At 44.1% G+C, this 24,200-nt stretch overlaps 1 protein-coding gene across 5 annotated transcripts in view; it reads right to left on the bottom strand.

The window, feature by feature from the left end:
- The window catches only part of Ccdc141 (coiled-coil domain containing 141), a 141,481-nt gene that overhangs the window by 52,780 nt on the left and 64,501 nt on the right, over positions 1–24,200 (bottom strand). For all 5 annotated transcript variants that reach the window (XM_038336541.1, XM_038336540.1, XM_038336542.1 and 2 more), the window contains one exon: positions 12,658–12,830. In XM_038336541.1, coding sequence (XP_038192469.1) covers positions 12,658–12,830 — 173 coding nt within the window. The remainder of the gene's footprint in view (positions 1–12,657; positions 12,831–24,200) is intronic.

Here is a 24,200-nt window from a genome sequence, read left to right as displayed (position 1 = left end):
CCATGTGGTTCCCCACCCCCAGCCCCAACATGCATCCTACATTCGTTACAGTTGGGCACTCTTTCCCTACAACTATGAATTTTGAATCTGCTACTTCCTGGGGGGCAACAGTCATCAGTAAACAATCCCAGCAAAGAAGATACTAGGCACACTGCCAGCTCTGTGTGTGTGTGTGTGTGTGTGTGTGTGTGTGTAAGGGAGGGAGAGAGAGAGAGAGAGAGAGAGAGAGAGAGAGAGAGAGAGAGAGAGAGAGAGAGAGAGTGTGTGTTATGGTGTGTACGAATTTACATGAATGTAATGGTTTTAATTTTTCCCCCAGTAACCTGCCCCATCACAGACTGATAGAGCAATATCTGAACATTTAAGCCTTGGGTATCTGATCTTTTAGGTCTTGAGTCATTTTTTTTCTGTCTTCCTGCATTTTTTCTGAGTGTGTAGCACACAACATAGCACATAGTGGAGCATTTCCCCTTGACTTTCTTTTGTCGACTGCTGCTGACTTGCATACAAATAGACAGACTGGTTGGTTGACAAGCTTCTTCTGAAGTTGGTGGCTTTCTTTACCTAAAAGCCACGTCTGCATGTAGTATGAAAAATGGTCACTAGGGGGACATACTATCTTGTTCAAATTGCGTACCTTCCAGCACAGAGAACACAAAGCAAGAAAACAAACCCAGATCAAGCACCGCTTCCGTAAAAACAGCACCTTCTGCAAAACCATAATTTTAATTTTTGTGGATCACAACCAATAAAATAGGATCTGTCTGTTTCTGATTTTGGTTTTCAGTCACCTATGAGAGTCTCATTTGGGGATCTTTTGTTTCTTATCAGTCAGTGTGTCTCTTATGCCGTAAACTCTTTAAGGAGAAGAGCTGGAGGCTTTACTTAGTCCTATAATCCATGTAGTCTTGAGCACACAGTCTCATAATAAAAGAAGATTAATGCATTTTTTTTTAAAGTTGAAGACAGAGTCTCCACTATCTGAGCCTGGCCTCAATCTTCCTATGCAGCCTGGGGACCTTGAACTCTTGACCCTGCCGTCTCTGTCTCCTGAGCACTGGGATTACAGGTACAGGCCACCATAGCTGGTTTATGGGAGGCTGGGAATCAAACTCAGAGGCAGAGCCAAACTGTTGTTTTGTTAACTGGACACGGTGTCAAACTGCATTCTAAATCTGTTTATATTCACGAATTAGTGCTGCTCTCAGCCCCCCTCAGAGAGTCCGCCCTTTGCCGTGGGCAGTAGTAATGTAAAGACTCACAAGTGTCAAAGGGCGAAGAATAGGGGACTGTAGAGTGAGCAACCCTAAATGGTTACCCTCTCTAAAGCTCACAGAACATAAACATGGCAGAAGGAACGCAAGAGCCAGAGAATGGAGAGAGCACTGTAAAATGGTGTCTTCGGGGCCTGGCAAGGCTACAGTATTCATAAACTCCCTCCATGTAGCTGTGGGTACCTGCATAAAACCTACGTAATATTTGGCCATCGTGCAAGGCACAGAGGACTCTGAGGTCACACCTCTCACTGAGGGGTGACGCACAGTTATGGGGTTCTGGGGAAGGGTTTATCATTTCCTTCAGTGCTATAGTACAGCTTCTGATAAGTGGTCCACGTTCAGTAAAGAATTCCCTACTGATGCTCATGCAAGCAGCCATAAGTATATTCAGTGGGTCGTATTTTAAAAAAAAATCAAAGTAGGAGAAGGGGAAAGGGGTATTAGACACAGAGGAAGGGAGATGAGAGAGGGTAATGAGGGCAAAAATGACAAAAATTTAATATACAATGTATGAAACCGTCAAAGAATACAAAACTTAAAAAAGGAAAAAAAATAAAATACCAGAAATCAGATTTGTTTTAGCATCACAGTAATAGTATCCTACAACTTGTGAATACATGCACAGCCATCGTAGGCTGTCTAAGAAGCCTAGTTTCTTTCTGGTGTGTATGTGCACTTACAGTGAGGTTCAAGCAATTTTAACATGGGTACTTTTGTCCAATATGCACTTCCCTCGTCTAATAAAGCTTTGTGAGGACAGTCTGAGTCACCTTGCTCTGTCCTACTCCTATCTGCAGCACAGACTCAACCCTGGGGTGGAGAAGCTGCCCTGCTCACCTAAACTGGTGTCCTGTACCATCCTGTCCCATCCTGTCCCCCTTCCCCCCCCCGTCCCCTGCAACCCAACTCCCCCTACCCCATCCTCAGAAAGCCACTCCCTCTGATTGGGTGCTAATCTCTTCCACTTCTCATTCCCAGCAGGAATATAATGATAGCATCTGTCCCATTCCTAATCCCAGGGCTACACCCGCCTTTCAGGCTTCCTTAAGGAAACCCTGATCTGTAGATTACAAGCAGCCCAGATGCCTTCATTTTTGTTTAGAACCTTCCATGCTGGTCTTGATTTTTAATCCTTGAAAACAGGGATGGCACACATCCTAGCAATTTCTTCAGTGCCTTAATAGTCATTGGCCTGATCAAGTGAAACTATGGTTTACCAATCTGCTAGCCATTCTCACACGTTGAAAATGAATGAAGAGAAGTTTGTCATTCACAAGGAACAAACGGCTATCACACTACAGCCGTGTTCGACTAAGGGACAAGAATTGGCGGTGACTAAGGAGATCTGATGGACGCAAACCGTGGCGCCCTGTTACTCCCTCCGTTCCCATTCCTAAGCACACCGCCTATGTGTAATGAGGAAGGTAGAGGGATGGCCAACGGGCTAATGATCTGTGGCCCTGGATCGCATTGGAAAGATTGATTGACCTTTGGATTTGCTCTGTGAGCATGGATTTGTTGGCGCCTATCAGCAGTGTGAGCACGAGGCGCGTCAGATTATTCCTGATCTTGACTTTGGCGTTCCAGTATCACAGATGCTCAGACACGTCGGATTGAGAAGGCTTCTTCAGACATTCGTTAGAAGCTCCATCGTGGGGGCATTTGAGCCTTTCTTCATTAAGTCAATTGAGGGGAAGAGGGAATAAATGCTTGGTTGTTGTTGTTTTTTTTTCCTTCAGAGAGGACAGACATTTTGCTTCCGGAATAGACTGTTCTGTTTACTGTACGGAAGCAGTCACCCTGTCTTCGCATCTGTCGCAAGTGGGGGCTGGGGGAGGGGGCAAATCCCCAAGTTAATGCATTCTAATGACTCATGCCGGAGCATGGCAAGTTACTCGCCACCCTTCCATAAATTACTACGGCAGCCCATCTGGAGCAGGAGCTGAGCCAGATGGTGAGCACTTGACAGCGTACTCCGTCTCCGTCCGCAGAAGGGGTCAGCTGACCGCTTGACAGCGTACTCCGTCTCCGCAGAAGGGGTCAGCTGACCACAGTTTTCTTTCCGTGTATGGCAAATGACGCCTGGAAGACAGGGTGGGGAGGGTCCCCTAGCTTTAGCTTGCTGCTCCCTTTAACTGAGACCTGGACAGCGTCCTTTCTTCTTGGTGACTATCTTCATTTGGGGGAGATGAGCACCACCTCTGTTTTTTTTTATCCCTACTTTGAAGAAGGGCTGTTTGTACTACAAATGTGAAAAGCATATCTTTCCAGTATTTTCGATAATTTGTTTTCTATTTTGATACTTTTTCTCCACAACACACACACACACACTTTGAACGTACATAGTAATGAATACATAGAAGGCAAGCAGGAAGTGAGGCTGGAGTTACAGGATTCCTGAGTTCTGGTCAGATGGGTGACAGATTCATGGCTGTAAGATCATAGGGACCAACGTATGTGTGCCGTATCGGGGATTCTACATGAACTCAGACATAGAGATGATATTTTTTCTCTTTGCAAAAGGAGGTTGAAAAATACTGCACCCTCCAGCCACAGGGCTGTGGAGTCAGACAGAGCAGACCAGCCAAGAATTTCACTAAACCATCTGCTAGCTTCCTGATTATACTTCCTCTACCACAAATCCTCTGGGAGAGAGCAAAGCAAACAAACAGTCAAAGAACAAATCCCACCCACACCGGGTAAGAGTGTAACCGTTTTCTAAACGAGCAAGGCAAAGCAAGGCTAAGACCCTCAGCTGTGATCAGAGAAACGCACTCCGGTTCAAATGAAGTGATCTGAAAATAAACCTACCCAAAGCCAAGAGAGGTAAAGGGAGAACCATTCCTCAAAATGAAAGAGCAGGAGACCCTGTAACACACAAGCACCCGGCCCTAGGGAAGGAGCTGTTTACAACCAGTGGCTGTGGAGAGAGGGATAAGCCCCTCATAGGTTCTCCAGTCCCAAGTGGGCATCCCTAAGTACATGTAGATATATGTACAACACTGAATGGAGTCAGGTTGTTTGTATGAGTGTCTGTCTGTCCGTATGTGTGTATATGTATATTGTATATGTATATATACATGTAACAGTAATTATAGAAGAATAGATCATGAACTTGATAGGCAGTGGTGGGGTATGAGGAAGGAGCTGGGAGGGAGTAGAAGGATAGGGTGGGTGGAGATGATGTAGATACAGTATTCATGAAAGAAATTCTCAAAAAAAATTAAATAAAAGGAACCTCCAAAACAAAACAAAATATTCAGAAATAAAACAAAATGGGATTCAAAAAGAATTGATCAGAAACCCCAGAAATGGGAGTAACAGTTACTACAACTTAGAAAAATCCATGAATGAAAACAAAGGGGGAAACTAACGAAAGAGGAAGCCGGCCAGAGGGATCACGGAGAACACGATACAGGGCATCTAGGGTACGGAAGAGATGAAGGCAGTCCTACAAACAGACTGATAGACCCTGGCAGACTGCCAACAGGAGCCCGAGAGAGGGAAACAAGAACTGTATGAAAGCAACATTCAAAAGGATGAGTGTTGAAATTTATCGTAACTTAGGATGACACAGCAAGAGAGATAATCAGATAAATACAGATACTTGGGATCACTTGGAAAATATTAAGCTGCACTTTAATGTACCTCTTTCCAGTAAGCTTTCATTTTGTATTTCCCCACCAACACAGTTAGTGTTGCACTGTGCATGAAATCTGAGGCTTGATTTTACCTATTTACGGGACTCTATCATTACACAATCTTCCCTGAATTCATTTTTATATGGTTTGAGATTGTTCTGTTACATGCTTGCCCTGACACTGGCTGAATACTTTCCTACTTAAGGGAAATACTGGGGTTATCTTTGGGTTGGCATTATTCTGGCCAGCACTGCGCTGAGCACCTCATTCCTTAGTGTGTTTACTCATAGTCCCTTCTCTACCTTTCTTCCTGAACCCCCTAAGCTAAGAGAGCTCCTCATCCAAGCTGAGCAGAATTCCCGACCTTCAAGTCAGCCTTCTTCTGTTGTCTCTGCTCATCCCAAGCCTCTTGCCCACCGGGATTCGGGCAACTTCATGTCACATCATAAGAAAGTAAATTTGCATTAGAGTGACTAACATAGATATTTGATTAAGAAATAAATTGATAGATACTCCTTTAATGCAGTCTAAGTGTTGTAATATACTCCATACTAAGAGTTTCAGAATGAAAAAAAAAAAAAAGCCATCCACCTTAACAGTGTTTGCTAAGTGTTAACAGGGTAAGACTGCAAAGATACCATTCAGTCAACAACTGTGACAAGCAGATTATTACAGACACAAGGGTATCTGAAGAGCAGCTAATCAAACTGACCTAAGACCTCAACTGCGTAATTTCCCAGATTTCAGTATCTGACTAACTATGTCATCCAACTCCATTAAAACCAGCTACCTTGTTGATGCTGTCTTGTTTTGTTTTCGATTTTCGAGACAGGGTTTCTCTGTGCAGCCCTGGCTGTCCTGGCACTTGTTCTTTAGGCCAGGCTGGCTTCGAACTCAGAAAGATCCACCGGCTTCTGCCTCCTGAGTGCTGGGATTAAAGGTGTGTGCCACCACACCCAGCCCCAAACAAGTTATTTTTAAATTCTGAATGAAGTTCTTGGTGGAACTGTTACAGGACACAACCACAAACAACTCTCTTAGGCAAAAGAAAGAGGCTCCTATTTTCTTGGGGAGCTGGCATGGATTCTGTTTTCTCATTTAAGGTTAAAAAATATTTTTTTACTATGATGCAACTTTTCTCTGATGTCATACCTGCTCCAGATAGCTCAAGCTACCTACTGTGTCAGTGTCAAGAGAGGAAGCTGAGAGCCTTCCTGGGTGGGTTGTAATCATGTGACTGGGTGACCAGACACAAGTGAGAGGACTAAGGAGTGATGGGGAGCAGGAAGGTGAGGAGGGAACAAAAGAGGTAAACATGAGAACTGCAAAGGGGTACACAGTACTGTGCCGTGGCTGTGCCATAGCTGTGCCATAGCTGTGCCGTAGCTGTGCCATAGCTGTGCCGTGGCTGTGCCATGGCTGTGCCATAGCTGTGCCATAGCTGTGCCATAGCTGTGCCGTAGCTGTGCCATAGCTGTGCCGTGGCTGTGCCGTGGCTGTGCCATAGCTGTGCCATAGCTGTGCCGTGGCTGTGCCGTGGCTGTGCCGTGGCTGTGCCGTGGCTGTGCCGTGGCTGTGCCGTAGCTGTGCCATGGCTGTGTTGTGGCTGTGCCGTGGCTGTGCCATAGCTGTGCCATAGCTGTGCCGTGGCTGTGCCATAGCTGTGCCGTGGCTGTGCCATAGCTGTGCTGTAGCTGTGTCATAGCTGTGCCATGGCTGTGCCATAGCTGTACCATAGCTATGCCATAGCTAATCGTTCTGGTCATCTTGGCCTGAAGATAAACTCTTCCCACGGTTCCTTCTCTAGAACTCCTTCACTCAGCCTGCCCTGGTCTCTGTTCAGAATTATGTCCGCCTTCTCTAAAGCACAGTGTACAATGGCCTCTGTCCCCAGGGTCCCGTTTTGCTAACGCACATACACTTCATTTGTGACTTCTTGACTGGATGCCAGTAGGTTTTTGCAGTTCTGAGACAGGCTGATGTGTCTCTGTCTGGCCTTGAGGTCATGGCCATTTTCCACACATTCAATCAGTTTTTAAAAGAAAACTACAGGGAAAGTGAAGCCTGAGCTGAAGAGAGAGAGAGAGAGAGAGAGAGAGAGAGAGAGAGAGAGAGAGAGAGAGAGAGAGAGAGAGAGAGAAGAAATTCCTCTTGAACATACTGGAACAAAAGAAAGTCCAAGACATGAAGCCACCAGCTTCCTCGCCACCAATGCAAGTTGAGCTGAAAGAGGAGAAGGACCGATAGCTAGCCATCAAATAGAACAACTCAGACAAGCAACTCACCCCTCCGCCTCCTACAGCATAGTCTACAGCAAGCTGTTGAACATCTCTGTGCCCAGGTCCTATTCTGCAAAATGGGGGCAATGATGGATCAGTGTACACCCTAGAGGGTGATCCCTAAATCCATTAAAAGCTAAGTAAAGGAGAGTATTTCCTCTAATTCCTAAGGAGCCTGTGACATAGCTCCACTCAGTTCCAGCCATGTTTCCCACTCTCCTCCTCCTCTTGCCCACCTCTCCTCCAGCCACACTATCCTTTCCGGTTCAGCGCTGTGTTCTTTGTGGGGTTCACTTAGCTCCCAGGGAGTGCATGGGAGCTCTTCTTAGTCAGTCCTCGCTTGACCCCAGAGCCTGAAAGCTCCAGCCACACAGACTTTCTCTGCCACATCCCACACGTAGCTCCTGACCCAAAGGACAGCTCACTTACAGATTGATTTGTTGGTTGGCTCTCCCCACCAGAATGCAAACAGCCTGGGGACAGAGATGACATTAGATGCTTGGGATCACCTGCTTAACAAAACACCGAATGTAATTTTGGAATGGACAACTGAAGAAAAGGCCTGAGTTCTGTCCACAGCTCATTAGCATCTGTAGCACCAACCAAGACAGCGCTAGCCAGTGATAAAATAAACTGTGGGGAGGATAAGCATAATCTTGATTAACTCTTAAGTTTTTCCCCGACTCTGAGAAATATGAAGAATGAAAATTTATGTGAAGGATTTATATGAAGAAAGACACATGCATTGGATTGAAGCAGATAATAAAGTTACACAGAAGCAAAATATTCAGCTAAGATGAAACTAATATGTTTAGCCATGATGAGATAGAATGAAAAGTGGAACCCTCCTTCATGCAGGGATAGAAACGGAGCTAATAGATGCTCGCAGCATATAGCTCCTCAATGGAATTTTAACAAGCAAGAAAGGCAAATGAATATTTCACAAGGTAGCCTGGTCCTGCTGTGCGTTTCATGTCTTGAGCTCTGAAGTTGGAGCCGTGCTTGGAGAAAGAGATGGCGATCGTTGCTTCTTACCCATCATTGCCACTTAGGTTTCAGACCTGGCACTTCCAACCACCACAGCATCCTGTACCTTAATACCAAACAGTGTGTGGTAGCAGGCCACCTTTGGTTAAGAATGATGCCAAGCAAAACTCAGGAAGAGAAGAAAAGGCCCAGAAGCCAAGGGCTTTCAGCCTGACTGTGATTCTCAAATTAGTTACTATCATATTCCATTGAAGGTAACTTATTGTATCATAATTGCATGCAAAGGAATGCATGAAAATATCATAATAAAATGTCCCTTGCTCATGTGACACATGCTACCATCTGAAAAGATAAAAGCCACTCAGTGATCAGAATTATCATTAGATTGTAGATCAGATTTAGAAGAAGCAAGGAAATATGGGCATGTCTACTATTTATTCTGTGAGGCTGCTTGAAGTTCAAGCCTATTTGATGCCAGGATAGAAAACAGTGTGACTCTGTCCCTCATTCTTTATAGAAGAGTAATGACAAACATCTCAGTTCACCCAACATACTTAATTTCAAATAAACATTGCTAGGTCCAAAAGAAACTCAGGACAAATGGCTCACAGAGGTGTCCATTAGCCCATCAAGGCACACGTTGGCCTCCAGGCTCACACGGTACCTGAGGCTCCTCAGGTCCTCTCACCCCACCCCTGCCCTAAACCTCTCCATCTCCACCCCTGCCCTAAACCTCTCTATCTAGAGCTTCCCTTCACCCAGCCTGATTCCTGTATCACCTGTCATTTCAGCCACGGGCTCTCTTGCTCCTCCCTCCGTCTTCTTTGCTTCCTCTCTCTTCCTCTCTCACTCTCCTATCTCCTCTCATGGCCCAGTCCAGTTTGCTGATCATGTTTAGTCTACTGCTTCTCTCCCTGCTCTGGATCCTTCCAGATGCCGCAGGCGGTACTCTTCCTCATGTCTACAATAAAAACTTTCTCCTTAACCATGCTTGGAGTTGTCGTGTTCTCATTTCATTCAAATGTAAGCTTCCAAGTTTGTATTTTTTTCTATTATTAAAAGTAAAAATATTAACTAATAGAGACTCTTAAAGCCCTACCTGCTAATATTCAAATTCTAAATTCTACCTTTGTTATCGGAAAAGAAATACTTAACTCCTCTAATTCAACCATAGCCTTCCTGTTTAATCTAAATGAGTACCACTATTTGGAATGTCTCACCCTGCTGTGATAATGTGACACAATCATGTGGTTCTTTGTATAGATTTTTAACCCTAAAGTAATTAGGTATTGGGTGTTCTCTATGTGCAAGGAGTGGTGTTGCATTATTTAATCACAAATATTAAATGAACATTTCAATTTGATGGAGGAGGACAGAGAATCAGATTTAGGATTAAAAGTCACAGCACTATTCTGGAACTCTCAAATGCACACAGTCAAACTCCTTGGACGTGGAATCAAATGTCACCCGCTCGATGACATTTTGGGATGTCTGCTAACAGGAACCTTGGTGTTTTGTGACCCAGTGGCACAGCTGGCATCTCACAGTCTAGGAACCCGCTGTGATAGTCCGTATAGACACTTAGACAAGTTCAAATGTCTCTTTTGCTGTCCCTGCTGCCCTCTAAACTCTACCTTCACTGCAGAGTAGCTGTGGCAGGAAAGTTCCTTCTTGGAAAACCTCTCTTCTTTCCTTTGATGGGAATTCGGTATCTGGAGATGGATCAGATGAAGAAAGGGGAACAAGTTCCAGATAGAATGTATGAGATTGAGGTTGGCAGCCACGCTGTCCTCAGGCTTGCAAGGGAAATTCTAATGTGTTTGTAATTTTTTTCTTAATGGATTTCTATTTTGCATCAACTTTCTGAATCAAAAATATGCTTGCCAAGAAACAATTTCCCTTTTCTCTCAGTTCCCCCCACCACATGGAACTGGCATTGATTTGTAAAATTATGAAATCTTGGGGCAAGCAGTATCTTGGTACTATTATGAAGCAAACTGATACTTCTGAGCTGCTGACAGACACATACTCTAATTTTTTAAAATCCAATTACTTAGTTGTTAATTTAATTTTCTTGGAACAGTTCTAATTACTGTTTTTTATTTTATTTTTTACATTAAGTGCCAAACTGCCTTCTGAAAAGACAAAATGATAGACTCTTCTTTGGAAAACTGGGTGAGTATAAAAATCAAGACTAGAAAGAACATGGGGACAAAAGAATTGAACTAGATAAACAAATAAATACACAAGCTGTACAAAAGCATGACCCAAAGCAGAAGAGGGGGAGAAAGGAGAGGAGTGGGGGAGAAAAAGGAAATAAAAGCTCTTCAGTCGAAACTCTCGCTATCAAAATCAAAGCATTTCAGAGTAGAGCAAACGGTATAGTTTACCAGTAAAAACTTGTGACCACCTTTCTGTCTTTATGAGTGGAGCCTGAAGCGGAACCAAAAAACTCAGTTTCTGGGTAAGAAGCAGGAATTAAACTTCTCACTGGGCCTTAAGTGGCTGAGAGAAGACAAATGTGTGACCTGGAGAAGGGAAGCAGAAATGCAAGGCTTGTGATAGCACCAGCTGAATAAGAGAAGCCCAGCATCTAGGATTTGTGAGCCAGAGTATGGGGTAGGAAGCAGCAACCTAAACCAGAACTCCAGGGATCAGAGAGGGGGGAGGGGCGTTGGCTACATCCTCGTTTGCACACACATGGGGACTCTCCCTGTGGCCAGAAAGAACAACACAGACAGACTGACCAGAAGAATGACATTGGCCAGGGCTGTGAGATCCAGTGATGATGACAGGTCTCACCACGTACGCCAGTCATCATATGACCTGGTCCAACATCCACCAAGTATCTTGTATCGTATAGACAGACAGTCGTCTGCCTGGCTCAAGACATTTGGAAGGAGCAGACATGGATCAGGAGGGGGAAAGGGAGGGAGCAGCTGCAGTAGGCACATGGGTCCATGCTGGGTATGCCCGGGCCCTTTAGTCTAACGGAAAATAGCTTGACTTGGCATCTGGCTCATCACCTAAGTCGAGAGACGCAGCAGCTAGAGTTGTTGGTAGATGTTCCACATTGGAGAAGCGTTTGCCCTTGTTGTGGCCTTTGGTTTCTGGCTCTTTCCGGGAGACCTTGGATTATTTCTAATCTCAGGTTTGCATGGTTCCATAGCAACCATCTAAGCACCCAAACCAAATGTCTCTGTCCTATTCAGATCGTCTTCTGGGAATAAAAATTCCCTACGCCTAGACATCCATGGCCGTGCTTTAAAACACATCTACCAGAGTGAGATGAGACTCAAAGGAGATGAAACCCCGTTTACCACTTTCTACCCACTTCATTCCTCAAACTGCATTTTTTGAGTTTCAAGGAAATTCTAGAAAACTACGGCAAATGAGAACCAGGGTTTAAGCTTCTTAGACAGATCTATTTCATCTTTTTCTGTTAAGCGTAAGTGCTGCTGATTAAACGTAAATGCAATCTTCCTGGCTGATACTTGCTCCAGGAACTGAAGATAGGTCACCTCCCTATCTTCAAGTCTCCCCACTTGCCACACGCCCTCTCTTTCTCTTTCCTACTGTCCCCTTTTCTCCTTCATGCCCAGCCAGTTCTCAGCCCAGCCTGGTGCGCCCACTGAGCATGCTCGTGGAAGTCAATGATCCTGGCACCTTGCCCAAGAGCCCAGAAACCGGAGCCTGGGCACTTGGATTCCAAAGCTCCCTCTGTCACAAACTGGCTCTGCCATCCCATTTGCCAGTCACTTAAGCCCTCTGAATCACAGTTCCCCTGTCCGTGGAAGGAAAACATTCTTAGTATGTGTTTCATTGAGTCACCGTGTGGATTAGTGAGATAATGTCCCCAAAGCCCTTGGCACAGTGCCAGGCACATAGCAGGCTCTCACTAAATGTGAGCTTTTGTTATTAATAGTTATCTTTTATTTGGGGTTTTGTTCAGTGAAATAACCAAGTAAAAAGGAAATGAGAATTCTGGTAGATTTTTGTTGTTGTTGTTTGTTTGTTTTCTAGAAAGAGAAAATGGGGCAACAGAGAAGGCTCATGAACTGAGGGAGGGAGAAGCTGAGGGAGGGAGGAGAGACTGGGGGAGGGAGGAAAAGCTGAGGGAGGGAGGAGAAGCACAGAGAGGGCAGGATGTGGAAAGCCTGCCAAGCAAAGCTCCTCCCTGTTTGGTGCCTTGCTTCTTCCTCTTCTCAGACACACACAGACACAAAGCTTCAGCATCTTTAAGTCCTCATGCTCCAACCCCTGGCTTCACTTCAGGGGGAGCAATGCTGTGCTCAGAATCACCATAGGCAGAATTCAATAGAACCTTTTAAGCCACATCATAATGTGGCCAAACATCAGAAGCAGGGGGGAAAAACCCAAACACAGAAAAACCTTGTGCAACTTATTTTCCTACCAGGTTGGGGAAACCGAAAAAGCTCGTTAGGCTGGGGGAATAAAGCAGACTTTCCTCACCTGCAGGAGTCGGCTTGGCTGATTAAGGCTTGTCCCTTCTGCAGAGCAGCGGCGGTGGAGTCTTTAATTTCTCTGTGTAATTCCTCATGCCTCGCTGCCAAGACAGGCAGGCTTAAACCCTCTGATTTAAGGAGCTTAAGGTAAGCTTCGACTTCTCCAAGTACATCAAATGCCTGCCAAAGAAAACATACTTTCATTTTCTTCTTTTCTAGTTTAAAACTCGGCATCAGTGTGTGCACGGAACGCTGGCGATTAAAGCGGGCCATTGAACTTAGTAGTCTGAGCATAGCAACAAGAAATACCTTAGTTCTGGAAAACAGCTGTGCAGTCCCTGCTTAGGGAAAAGCACAGCTTAGTTCAACATAAATAAATATCCACACCATAAAAGTACCAAGATAGCTTATACTGAGAAGACACCTGTACTACACAGGTAGGCATGGTTGAAATTCAGAGTCAGACGGATATTTTGCATATATTACAAGCATAATGGATGAGCTATTAAAAATATGTATCCTTTCATGGCCTGAATATCTCAGCGGTGGAGTTGGGATGGATGGAGCATGTGCCCCTGCATTCAGCTTACTGTCTTAGGGAAGTAACACGAATGGCCAAATTCAAACTGGACAGAACTGGAATCTACAGAAATCTCTCAAATGCTCTTTTAAGTTGAGATTCTCTTCTCCCTCCAGCATCCTCATGTCTTCCAGGTTTGCCATCTCTAGTCACTTAAGCCTTTTAGAGAAACCTTGATATCCAAGGATCCTTTCTTACTTGACCATGTTTCTCTTGAGGTTGGAAACAAAGCACAATGCAGAAACACGCTGACATTAGTAAAGATGTTGCACGACTTTCTGGGTCCTTCTATGGCTCGCTGAAGCATCGCTGAGGAACGAGCACTGTTTCTGGGATCTCACTTTTAATTTTAAATTTGGGGTTTCTTATTTAGAATAAAAATGGAGCTTCTTGTCAATTGAGGGTAAGATTTAAAACTAACGCCTAAAGCAAACTTCTGGCATAGCTAAAATTATCTTGAATTCCCTTAAATCCCACTTAAAGTTTAAGATTGGTGAATTGTTGCATGTTATATTTATACTTTGCATTGACAAACTCCAAGCTCCTTTTTAAAAGAAAAGAAAGATAAAAAGTCTTAGTGTCCTTCTAAGACTAAAGGAGGGATAGAATGGAGAATTTAAGGTATCTTTTCTTGGTTACAAATCTAACTTCATTCAAAAAAAAGTAACTAAGAATGAGGGCAGATGTACAGAAAGTACTCACACATGCTTAGCTGCTAGTCTAGATCTTGATCACTCAAACACATCTTTAAAAAGTCTCCTAGAAGGGCACAGCCACCTGTTGCCTGCCTTTCATCTTAGGGAGATTTCTTCTGTGACCCTACACCAGGCCTTGGCCATGGCCTCATTTTTATAGGGGTTAGAAGCTAAAACTACAAGGTTGTTATAGATACATGTGTAATGTCACTGTTCCCTAGTCTCGATGCTATAATAAAGGCATGATATCCCAAAATAATGAAGATAAATTGAAGGGCCAAACATGCACAAGAAGTAGGAGTCATATAGGCAAAGATATAATATATATTATATAAATATATAATATTTAAATATTCAAACATAATTACATATACTATATAAGATTATATATAATATATAATATAGTAAGAGTCATATAAGGGCAAAGGCAACTCATGAACCTGGAAACAAGTGAGCCAAATTTTCTCCCATATTCTTTTCTCAAACAGATCAAATATTAGGGATACACTTTATGATTTTCTCTGCATAATAAAGCAAGTAATAAAATGATGACAATATAAAGGGATGGCAGTTTTCCTTCTTTCATTAGCTTATCACAAACCCGTGCAGAACACCCGTGAGTGAGGTAAGAGGGATCGCATAATGGAGTTCATTAGGGTTTGAGTTCGCTTTTTGTTCTCCTAGTAAAACACCAAGACCAAAAGCAAACTCGGGAGGAAAGGGTTTACAGCATCTTAGAGATAAAAGCCCATCATTGATGGAAGCCAGAACATGAGCTCAAGGCAGGGACAGAATCAGAGACCATGGAAGAGCATAGCTATTGGCTTTCCTTGTTATACAACCCAGGGTCACCTGCCCATGGTCAGCACTGCCCACAGTGACCTTGGTCCTCCACAACAACCATTAACCAAGAAAATGTCCCACAGACACCCGTGCAGGCTACTCTGATGGAGGTGATCCTTCCACGAAGGCTCCCTCTATCCAGATCCCTCTAGGTGTGTCAAGTTGACAAAAACCAACCATCACACTTCATTTTAAACATCACTGGGGGATAGTTCCATAGATACAAACAGAAGAACTAAACCTTTGGGCTTTAAAAGATTCTTTCTTCAAAATTATACTCTCTGCAATGGCCTGAATTATATGGAAAATCCCCTTCTCATACTCCCGTGTAGAATTGGATGAGGAATCCATGTGCCACTTCCAGAAATGACCTAAGCACCACCGTTCTCATCCCACGCATCCCAGTCTAGAAGAGATTCCTTTGCTATGTGCCCTAGCAAGGGAACTTGATATCCTGATCTCTTTGCTGCAATCACAGCGCAGAAGGTCTGCCCAGCAGCGAGAACACTGTGAGCCTCACACAGACGACTGGAATTCAAGTGTCCTCTCCCTTCTCTCTTCTTTCCACAGCCCCCTGCTTCTTCAAGCCTTATATGTCCCGGGCGAATCAAGTTTTTTATGGCTAGACCGGGAGGAAAAGATAAAAGAGTAAGGGCCGCATGTTTTCCTGCTGGGTCCTAGCTCATCTGAACCATCTCCGTCCTCCACATTCGGAGGAGACAGGTCAGCTCCTTGGAGCCCTAATTTGGGAAAGATGAACGAACTGCTTGGCTTTTGTTCTTAAAGGGGCCAATAGAAAAAAACCTTTTCCTGTTCCTTTTGTTAAGAGCAGATCCAAGGTCAATCAACCGCACCAAATCAAACATAGATGGTATCAGAGAATGGCGTGTTTTATTCTTTTTATTTATTTAAAAAGACTCATGAGTCATCCGGCATAATTCTGCTACCCTGCTGGTTCACAAAGATGCTGGATAAATAACAGTGTCCGATTTTTGACTAACAAATTTGGAAAGAGTCAATACTGGATAGCAACAAAATGGCACACCCTGGACAACAACCAAGGACACAAAACTCAACATGGCTTCATACCAGGGCCTCTGCTCCCACCTCCTTTGGAGGGTCAGGAACACTCTGGGTTGCTTATACAAGGACACAGGCCTTCCCTTTCTGATCTTAAGCAACACCAAAGACAACTGCTGGGGGCTCGGGCTGGACAACTGAGTTGTTGTTCAGGACGCAGCTGAAGGCGCTCCAGCTTGCAAAGCTATGAAGACCGGGAGTTGGAGGAGAATGAATTTCAGGTCCTTCTTTCCCATGTCTCCCACTACCCCATCCGTTCCTTGCTTCTCAGAGTTATTTTGCTGCCCTATCCCTGCCCCTTCCAGTCACAGGCTGTGTTTAAAGCCATTTGTTGCTCAGAAGGTTTTCCTCACAAGTTGGAAAATTCTGGAAAAGCAGCTTTGGCTTGAATGCGGGCATCAGCAGTGTTTTATCAATAAGGGAATGAAGGAAGTGTACATACTAACGTCTCAGTCTTCCTGAGGCAAATCCACCTCACAAAGGAAATGAGACTCATGAAGCAGAACTTTAGGCTTCTTGGGTCTGTTCACCATTTTTTTTCTTTTATCTTAACTGACTTAAAGAGATTTTAAGATGATCTTTGTGCTATTAATATGGAAAATCATGCATGAATCATTTCTGCTTTCATCCCCTTAAGGAATATCCAGTGACATTTGTGAACCGTAGACCCAACTGTGTGCTGAGGACAAGATTGGCCACATTAGAAAGCCATAGCAATATGAAACTCTTATGGATTGGGAGAACAGCGGCTGGCTCTCAGCAAGCACTTAGCCATGCTGTGCACTAACTTATTTAGGTAGCCTGGTGATCCTATAAGGACACAGAACCAGGATTTCTATTTTACAACTAAAGATGTCAGGTGCAGGGGGACGTTAAGTAAATGTCCAGGCCATGCGGTTAAGAAATGCGTCAGGTCAGAATCATGCCCAGCCTGACTCCAAAACCCACTATTTTACTGACTCAGTCATGCTAACAAAGATTGCTCAATTTCTCCTTGAGGCCCTCCAGTAGATTTTATATTTCAGCTATACCCTTAAAAGCCTATACGATTTATTACCAACCCTAAAAAATTATGGAAAGATATTCCCTGAAGTAAATGGGATTGTTAGACTTATTTTTGAAGCAAAAACTCAAAAAGCAAAAAGTTCAAAAACTGGACCGATGTGCCATAGAACCAGCTGTTGATTCATTCATGCAACATAAACATTTTGAACACTAGGTGGCATACCAAGATGATTAAGACGACCTCTCTCTTGAACCACAGGTAAAATAAACAGCCAACGCTGCTTGGAGACTTTGGAGAGGGGGATACACGTGGTACTCTGTTTTATGAAACCCCACTCAGCTTCTCAGGCATGACACAGAAGCTGCACTGGGAACTGGTGCTCCTTGGATTTTGCAGTAAGATTTCCCCTTTCAAACTGAGCTTATCCCAAATACTTTAGATCAGTATAATCTCTTAAGAACAATACAAGACAGTTTTCTTTGTTGTATGATCTTTTTCCTGGGGAGATGGGAACAAATCTCAGACAGACTAAAATAGAATTCTCTCAAGGTCCAGCATGGGAGACCAATGAATTAGTTGGGCTAGTTAGAGAACACAGGCTAGGGGTTACTTATAGGAGCGTGGGTGACCACAGAGAAGCTGTGTCAATGGCAACCTTCCCATACCTTCAGAGAGGGAGTCTTTCCCTTTACTTATCTTGCTGCACACAATATATCCACTTGCTCCCTTCAGACTATGAGACTGTGTGCATTTAAAGAAAAAAATAGACAGGAAGGGACAGGAAACCGTGGTTAGAACCTCAGGTGAGGGGCTAGTGAGGTTTCTCTCCTCTCTTGTGAGAGAGTATCAGTCACCAAGAGAGAGGCCCTGTCTTGAAGGTGTCTTACAAGCAGCCTCAGCCGCTCTACTGAGGGTGAGAACTATGCTCAGAGGGGCCTGGTCTCCAATAGAGCAGCAGCCCTCTAGTTAGTATTGTGTTCTCAGTGATTCAAACCTTTAACTAGAAGGCCCTATTCTAAGCGTTTGGGTAAATACAAAGTGAGGTAGACATATTTCTTAGTTTAATTAGGCAACGAAAAATAAATCTACCAAGAAGTGACTATACCCACAAGGCTGAATTTGTTCACTGCCAAAAGAGATACATACTAGTGTAGATGCACACATGGAAGGACACCCAATGAATACAGTCATGACGTAAGGGTCCACTGACGAGTTTCCTGGAAAGTGCTTATTCATGAGCAGGAGTCAAACTGAATATCTCCTTTTCTATTTGCAGTACTGGAGGTTAAACCCAGAACCCTACAGACACCAGGCAAACACCCTACTTCTGAGCTATAAAACCCAAAAATTGAACATCTTGACTATCAGCCCATGAAGCCTGAAGTAGGTTTAGGCTCTTGCGATGAAGGATACTAAAAACAGCCCTTATTTCCCATCATATATTTAATACTTCTGTACTAATAACTTAGCCTTCTTTCTTGAGTATTTGCTGAGGTTTAAACAATCTGTCTGATCTCTGAGCTTTAAAGTAAAAGGTTCTAAACTCCACAGCCATTATTCTATCGGGGGGCAGAAGGAAGGTAGATTAAATAAAGATGTCATCATCAGTTTCTGTGGTGAGATTTGACTTATCATAACCTCTTTTCAAGTTCTTAATTATTTCTTCTTATGATTTATATAGCAATTGATAAATAATAGCAACAACTACAGATATAGTAGATAATGCATAACATACATAGTAAACACTATATATTGTAAATCACACACACAAATACACACTCCTGACCGTGGTGTGCACACTCCTCCCTGTGCCCCTGGCTACCTCTCCTGTATCTCCCTTAACGCTAATCTTCTACCATGCTCCTCAGGCAATGACTTAGCCGACATTTCTGGCACTGCCTGACTCTGAATCTCTCCGTGTTTGCCCTCCCTTTGTGTGTCACCTTCCCAAGTGCACTCAGTGGTATCTCGACACATTTGCCCTAGCCAGGCTCTGCTCAGGGTTCCCTTCTGTACTGGGCTTAACCCCCATGACTTTGCTACAGTATATCACTCTGTCTTATAAACACCCATGAGAGTCTAGTGCCTGGGACCACACCTACCACTGGCTTTACTCAAGTAACTATCCAACACAGGTAAATAGTAGGAATGTAACATACTATCAGGGTGAAAGAAGCTTGGTGGGAAGCCACTATTCCAGTTGTTTCTTAGAGAAAAGAATGATTTCTAAAAAGAGGAATCCAAGGGAACGGAGAGATGGATTGGTGTTTAAGAGCCTGTGCTCTTAACAGAGCCCAGATTTTGGTTTCCAGGTACCCATGTCACAGACACTTGTAACTCCAGCTAAAAGGTATCTGACTGCCCTTTCTGACCTCCACTGGCACCTGCACACACACACACACACACACACACACACACACACACACACTTAAATCTTTTTAAAGGAGGATGCTGAGATACAGTGCTCAAGAATCGTACAAATAAAAGTAACTTTAAAACGTTTTTCTCACAATTAGTTTAATTTCCAGATTTCATTTACACCATTTTAAGAAATTCCTTCTCAATAACATTCTTTTAGGTTTTCTATCTGGGCATGTTTCCTCTTTCAATCTGTTCAATAATTAGACCGTTGTAATTGTTTTCCACTAATGTGCTTAAAATACATTTATTTTTAAATGGTGAAATGAGGAATACGTAAATGGGGAAAAAAACATTCAGCAAATGCCATGCTTAATTATTTTGTTTTCATGTCCAACAGAAACGTGGCTTCAGGCATTACTGTCTTGTGTTTTGAAAAGCAACCACACCTTCTAAAGACGCTACATTCGCAACAGTGACTGATGGCAGAAGCGGTGGAAGCCAGGCCATTACGCTTCATATGTGAACTTATGTGCTTCTTTTTTTTTTTTTTTTTTTTGGTTTTTCGAGACAGGGTTTCTCTGTAGTTTTGAAGCCTATCCTGGAACTAGCTCTTGTAGACCAGGCTGGTCTCGAACTCACAGAGATCCGCCTGCCTCTGCCTCCCGAGTGCTGGGATGTGCTTCTTTGAATGCCCCAAATTTAGCTCACCTTTGCACTCATAGCGACCATATGAAGGTCAGACCACGTTCATAAAACTGATTTGGCCTCAGTCTTTCCTGCTTGCTTCCCCCAAAGAAACCACGTGCCAGGGAACAGACGGTATAGTCATGAAACTTGACAACCCTAGGGCCCTATTTGACAGATTTGGGTTCAGTCATGACTGCTGCATAAATAAAAAGATCTGTTCTGATCTTGGAACACACTGGATTTCCCTACCTGCTCCGTCCAGTCAGAATCTCCAAAGACTACTACATCTTGGATGGTCAATAGATATTTACAAATTTCCACAAAAATGGTGGAAATATAACAGACATGTTAACCTTCAACTGGGGAGGATGAGAACTTGGAGGGATCAAGGTATGTTCCGTAACAGATGTTGGCTTGTATTTCAAGCAATGAGAGTATTTTTCAGAGCGGCATCAGAGGGAGGAACTCTTCCCCAGTCAACTATTCCTCGCTATAAACCACCAAAATTGCCAGTTAATTAATGGTTGAATGACTTGACAAATCAGTTCACCAAATACAGTCAGGAATTTTGAAAAAGAAGTATGTCAAATTTTAAGTGGCATGGTTCTTTGCCTGGGTTTTAGAGGCTGGACAAATACAGTATCAATCCTAAGTAAGGCCCATGTCCCAACATTGCCACCTGCCACTAAGCCCAGATTCAAAAAGCCATCCCTCTAGAAGAACACACCACTCAGTCTTCCTGCTTGAGAAACAGATTCATCATGCATTTGGAATGATTGTCCCCAACTCCTAGGCAAATTACAAGGTATTAGTTGGGTTCCTGGAGCCATGAGGCAATGGCATTGGAGCAATTGTTCTCAGGTGATTCTTATAGCTTCCTAGATCTCACATTTGGAAGCTACACTGACCGATTTTTCTGCAGTTTGCTCTATGTCATATCCTTTAGATTTAGAATGGTGCCTAGCACATAGAAGTTGCTCGACAAATATTCACTAAACTAGTGAATATCTAAAGATGAAGGCAGTTATTGCCACACTGTACTGCTTATTCGGTGACTTCAGTAAATGAATGTATTTACTCAGTCTAGAATTGGTAGAGAGATTACTGAGAATGAGAGGAATGGAAGTGAGGATTGTACACTAAACACAAGGTAGACGTCTGTCTAAGTATTATACATGATATAAAAACCTACTGTCTGTCCCGTAGAGACTGTACATTCATCCTTTTCTACTTATGCCATTTGGGGTTGTGGTGATGGTGGTGGTGATGGTGATGATGGTGGTGCTGGTGCTGGTGGTGGTGGTGGTGGTGCTGGTGGTGCTGGTGCTGGTGCTGGTGGTGGTGGTGGTGGTGGTGGTGGTGGTGCTGGTGGTGGTGATGGTGGTGGTGGAGGTGATGGTGGTGGTGCTGGTGATGGTGATGGTGGTGGTGGTGGAGGTGGTGGTGCTGGTGGTGGTGATGGTGGTGGTGGTGGTGGTGGTGATGCTGGTGATGGTGGTGATGGTGGTGGTGATGGTGATGGTGGTGGTGGAGGTGGTGGTGGTGGTGGTGCTGCTGGTGGTGGTGATGGTGGTGGTGGTGGTGGTGATGGTGATGCTGGTGATGCTGGTGATGGTGGTGGTGGTGGTGGTGATGGTGATGGTGGTGGTGGAGGTGGTGGTGGTGGTGGTGCTGCTGGTGGTGGTGATGGTGGTGGTGGTGGTGGTGATGGTGATGCTGGTGATGCTGGTGATGGTGGTGGTGGTGGTGGTGATGATGATGGTGGTGGTGGTGGTGCTGGTGATGGTGGTGGAGGTGGTGGTGGTGATGGTGGTGGTGGAGTAGGAGGAGGTGGTGGTGATGGTGGTGGAGTAGGAGGAGGTGATGGTGATGGTGGTGGTGGTGGTGGTGGTGGTGCTGGTGATGGTGATGGTGGTGGTGGTGGTGTATGGGCACATGCGTACAGATAAATGATGTGGAGAGGCCAGAGGAAGATGTCAGTTTTCTGCTCAGTCACTCTCTGTCTCATTCCCTGAGACAGGGTTTCTCAAGGAACTCAGAGCTAAGCCATCAGCCCCCAAGATCCCATTATCCTCCTGCCTCTGCCCTCACAATGTTGGAGTTCCTGGCATGCACAGGAGTATGCCCAGCGTTTTATGAGATCCGAACTCAGGTCTCCACATATGTGCAGCAAATGCTCTTACCCATTGAGCCATCTCCTCAAACCCTTGAAAGGTTTGCTTTAAACCCCTCTAGTGAGCTGACATTCACACCACTCCAGGGTCTCAGTCTTCCACAGCACTAGAAAGTTCTGTTCACTGGCACTTGATAGTACATGAGGCAGTTCAGCCAATGAATTTGTTCACTGAGCTAATTCTCATATCAGAAGCAGAATTGATGTCTTCAGGAAAGCGCTCTCCTTGGGTAGGGTCTTCTTTGTGCCGCCATGACAGTAGCAGTTAATCTTGCATGTGTGTTCTCTAACACCTCTCTCTTGTAAGCCAAGAATAAATGACCTGACCTCTTTATCAGGACACCTATCTCAGTTGGGTTCTACAGCTAGCAATCTTCCCATTTGAGGCGATGTCACCCCCTGAGACGAAAGAGTAGGCTTGCTGCTTGCTGTAAAACAACAGATTCTCTGAGTTGAGAGTTCCTCTCCACGCTGCTAGCTCTGGGCGGGGGGAGGGGGAGACGTGTGCCTGTACCCCTCTCCATCGCCCATGTTGGAACTGGGCCATACTGTGCTTGTTTGCCTGCTGCCACCCAGCTAGTGCTTTGTAGTAGTTATTCGGCGCTGACCCAGAAACCATCCATGAGACATCAAGTGAGCCTGAAAGTCTGTAAACTCCCAGAGTCCTCAGTACTTGGGAGCATGACGTCATCTACAAATACAAATGCTCACAGCGAGGAAACCCAGCATCCTCCAGACACATCACAGGGAGTTTTCAAAGAGAAAACATAGTGATTCTCAGATTACATTGATGTAAATTAAAAACTACCCCACTTACTACTATACACAGAAATTCTAGCCTAGAAAATTATTATTATCATTATCATCATTATTTTAAAATTTTTGAGACAGGGTTTCTCTGTTTAACAATCCTGGCTGTTCTCGAATTCACTCTGTAGACCAGGTTGGCCTTGAACTCACAGAGATCCCCCTGCCTCTGACTCCCAAGTGCTGAGATTAAAGGTGTGTGCCAATACCTCCAGGCAGAAAATTACTTTAAAGACTTGATATCATAATAATTTTTAAAACCAACCATTCAGAGATTTATTTATGGGTTTTCTGCCAAGAATAGGTAAAATAGTAAGATTTTTTTTTAATTTGGAGAATCCAAATTATGAATCAAAAAGAAAAATGTCACTGATAAGTCACAGGAGGGGTTTGACTCTCAGCCTACACAGATTTGCTCACTTTATGAATTTGTCAGTTATTTTTACCTTACTAACACAGAAACAATGCACGTGGATGATAATTCACCTTCCACTCTACAAACTCTGGCATCTGGCTCTGCCTCAGGCCCCATACCCATCATCTTTCACATTGGGTTATTAGTTTTTAATTTGGAAATAATTTCTTTAAAAAGAACAAACTCTAAATCTTTCTGAGAACCATTGGTCACAAGTCAGAGCACAGGCGAATGCCAGCCAACTTTATATTGGACTAGTTAGCACACCATGGGAGGAGAGAGGGAATCTAGGAATCTACTCCTTTGGGTTCTCTTCTCTAGACTAGACTTGCATTATTATAAGAGATTCAGAAAGTATCCACTCTTGTCTTTTCCCTCTCCTTCCTCCTTCCTATCTCCCTCCTCCATCAATTCATCTTTTTTTTAACTTTTACAAGTTCCTCCAGGGTCTGAGAATAAAGTCAGATGACAAATAGCCAAGGCAAGGTATCAAATAATGAATGCAGAGAAACCAAAATAATGACAGAACAATGAAGAGTGGGGGGAAGGAGGGAGAGAACGAAAGAGGGAGAAAGGGAGAGAAGGGGAGAGGGAGAGAGGGAGAGAGAGAGAGGGAGAGAGAAAGAAAGGGAAGGAGAGGGAGAAAGGGAGGGAGGGAGGGAGAGAAAGAGAGAGAGAGAGAGAAAGAGAGAGAGAGAGAGAGAGAGAGAGAGAGAGAGAGAGAGAGAGAGAGAGAGAGAGAGAGAGAGAGAGAGAGAGAGAGAGAGAGAGAGAGAGAGAATTATCTACACTTTGCAAGGCTGTGAGCTCCACAGCTTCTATTAGAAGCATTGCTTTATGGAAACTCTATTACTCTTTCCCTGAGCTGCATTAACAGTTGACTTGGAAACAGCTCACTCAGTC

This window comes from Arvicola amphibius, chromosome 7 (assembly GCF_903992535.2).
Source record: "Arvicola amphibius chromosome 7, mArvAmp1.2, whole genome shotgun sequence".
Classification (NCBI taxonomy): domain Eukaryota; kingdom Metazoa; phylum Chordata; class Mammalia; order Rodentia; family Cricetidae; genus Arvicola; species Arvicola amphibius.
The sequence above is the reverse complement of the archived record's forward strand: the minus strand, read 5'-3'. Positions and strand labels throughout refer to the sequence as shown.